The sequence below is a fragment of the Vollenhovia emeryi genome, unplaced genomic scaffold (genome assembly GCF_000949405.1).
Source record: "Vollenhovia emeryi isolate VEMERY1.0 unplaced genomic scaffold, V.emery_V1.0 DF939598.1, whole genome shotgun sequence".
In the NCBI taxonomy this organism is placed as follows: domain Eukaryota; kingdom Metazoa; phylum Arthropoda; class Insecta; order Hymenoptera; family Formicidae; genus Vollenhovia; species Vollenhovia emeryi.
The window spans coordinates 26,949-29,156 of NW_011966768.1; the positions used below are offsets into that span (position 1 = coordinate 26,949).

The 2,208-nt window shown below is 53.6% G+C and overlaps 1 protein-coding gene across 1 annotated transcript; it reads right to left on the reverse strand.

Moving 5' to 3' along the window:
- Window positions 1-1,005: 1,005 nt before the first annotated feature.
- LOC105557136 (WAS/WASL-interacting protein family member 3-like) lies at window positions 1,006-1,900 on the reverse strand. The gene is made up of 2 exons (XM_012004305.1): window positions 1,831-1,900; window positions 1,006-1,595 (listed from the first exon to the last, which is right to left on the reverse strand). Exons 1-2 carry the CDS (start codon window positions 1,898-1,900, stop codon window positions 1,006-1,008), a joined length of 660 nt encoding a protein of 219 aa, XP_011859695.1.
- Between the last annotated feature and the right edge of the window lie 308 nt (window positions 1,901-2,208).

Consider the following 2,208-nt stretch of genomic DNA (forward strand, 5'->3'; position numbering starts at 1 on the left):
CCGATTCTGACCCGACTCTAGCCCGACTCTGACCCTCGGGGTGGAAACGTAGTCTATAACACAACGCCACATAGCGCGACAGGACACACTCCACACGAATTAATATACGGGCACCAAGCGCGACTCTACCTTCGCGGCCCCCTGACTCAACCGCCGCGACAGACGTACTCGTACGACGACTACGCGCAACAACTACGCGAGAGAATGCGAGCTACGCAACAGGCAGCGAAGGAACAATTAATAGTCAAGAAAGAAAAAGCGAAAGCTCAATATGACAAACGAACTAAAACTGTAATGTTTAAAGTAGGAGAAAAGGTACACTCCTACACGACGAGACCGTAAGGAGAGGACGCTCGAAAAAACTAGAGGCTCAATGGATAGGGGGCCGTGTACGTCATTACGGAGAAGCGCACTGGGAAGTAAACTCTATACTATCAAAAAGGGACGACGAAGCCTATACGAGTGCACGCAAATCGCATAAAGCCCTTTGTAGATTACTAGGTGAATAAAACTATAACCAATAAGGAGAGAAGGGACAGGAAGAAAAGGTAGAAGAAAGGGTAACTGAAGAAAATAGAAACATTCGATAAAAAGTTTCGTATAATTAAGTAAAAATATATATGTTATAAAAAATAGATACATGTACATGCGAGTATATGCGAGTATATGCGAGTATATGCGAGTATATGCGAGTATGTACGAGTATATGCGAGTATATGCGAGTATTAAATACGATGAGCCCAGAATAAGGGAGAGTGGAGCCGTCCCCGCCAGCACCGCCACGACAGGCGGATGAACCAGCATCTGGAAACAAGACAGGAAATATAAATACAACGTAAAGCGAACAGAAAGAGAACAGTAGGAAACAAAAGTGGCAGAAGACAAGACACTTACCTCACTGGAAATAAACCCAACGGGCCCCCGAAGCGACGTGGAGGGACACTCTCGCGCTTGGGGGTGGGTCGTACGCCGGTGGTATGCTTCCGCCGCTGGCGCCACCCCGCCCTACTGCGCCGGCCCCTTTCTCGTGCTCGTAACAAGGCGCGGACGCGTCCGCTTCCTCGTCGCCATCGGCAGCGGCGAGCAGACGATGCAAGTTCTCCTCCTCGTTGACCCTTTCGGCGACCCCGTCGAGGGTTTTTCCAACCTGTTTTGTGGCCGCGGTGGTACGGCCGAGGTGTTGGGCGGCCGTTGAGGAGGAGGAGGAGGAAGCGGCGCGTCGGTTTGAGTCGCCTTGTCGCGAGTCTTATTTCCCGGGATGTCGATGGTTATTAATGGGCGCCACGGGAGGAGGCTGACCCCGTGGACCTCGTCCCTTGGGTCCCAACCCGGGAAGAGCGCAGGGCGACGCGGATCCTCGGCAAATTGTGTTTTTACCACCGTCGGTGTTGGTGGCGGTGGCGGCGGCGGTGGCGGCGGCGGTAGCAGCAGCAGTGGCACCAGCGACGGCGGCAGCGGTGGTAGCAGTGGCAGCAGCGATGTCGGCAGCGATGGCAGCAGCGATCGCGGCAGCGGCGGTTGTCCCACCGTCTGCCAATTCGCGGTATGCGCGATGCGCTTTCGGCGCGGCATCTTTTGCGTGCAGGCGAGAGCTTCTGAAAAATTAAAAAAACAAAAATGATTAGTACAACCGACCGAGGGACACAAGGCCCGCGACGAGCGCACCTGGACAAGAGAGAGAGAGAGAGAGAGAGAGAGTGAGAGCCAGGGCCCGGACGAGCGCACCTGGGAAGGGACTGTTTTACTTACCCGCACAGAAGAGTTATTTTGTCCGTAGTATATTGTCCGTAGAAGCGCGAGGCAGCTCCTTATATACCCCTGGCTCCCCACTTTTTTCCACACGCGAGTACGATCGCCCCCTATCGGCGGGTGGTCCAGCTTGCCCGTAGGGCCCATCCATCTTGTTTTTGGTTTTTCTCGGGTTTGGGCGGGGTTTTTCGAGTCGCAGCGCACGCTCGACAGCGTAGCGCCAAAACGGTAAGGGTGCTTTCACATGCAGCGTAAGTTGCGTAGCGTAACCTGCGTATCGCCAATCACAGGACTAGTTCAACGGAATTATTGAAACGGTTCTATCAGCATGATCCTGTGATTGGTGATACGCAGGTTACGCTACGCAACTCATGCTCCATGTGAAAGCACCCTCAGGGACTTGGTTTACAAAAGTTCCTTAACCCATGACTACGTTTCCACCCCGAGGGTCAGAGTCGG

Excerpts from the sequence above, each read along its gene's own strand:
- LOC105557136 (XM_012004305.1), bottom strand. The coding sequence starts at position 1,900 with ATGGATGGGCCCTACGGGCAAGCTGGACCACCCGCCGATAGGGGGCGA. Across the intron at positions 1,596-1,830 it reads GTACTCGCGTGTGGAAAAAA|AAGCTCTCGCCTGCACGCAA; the intron begins GTGGGGAGCCAG and ends TTAATTTTTCAG.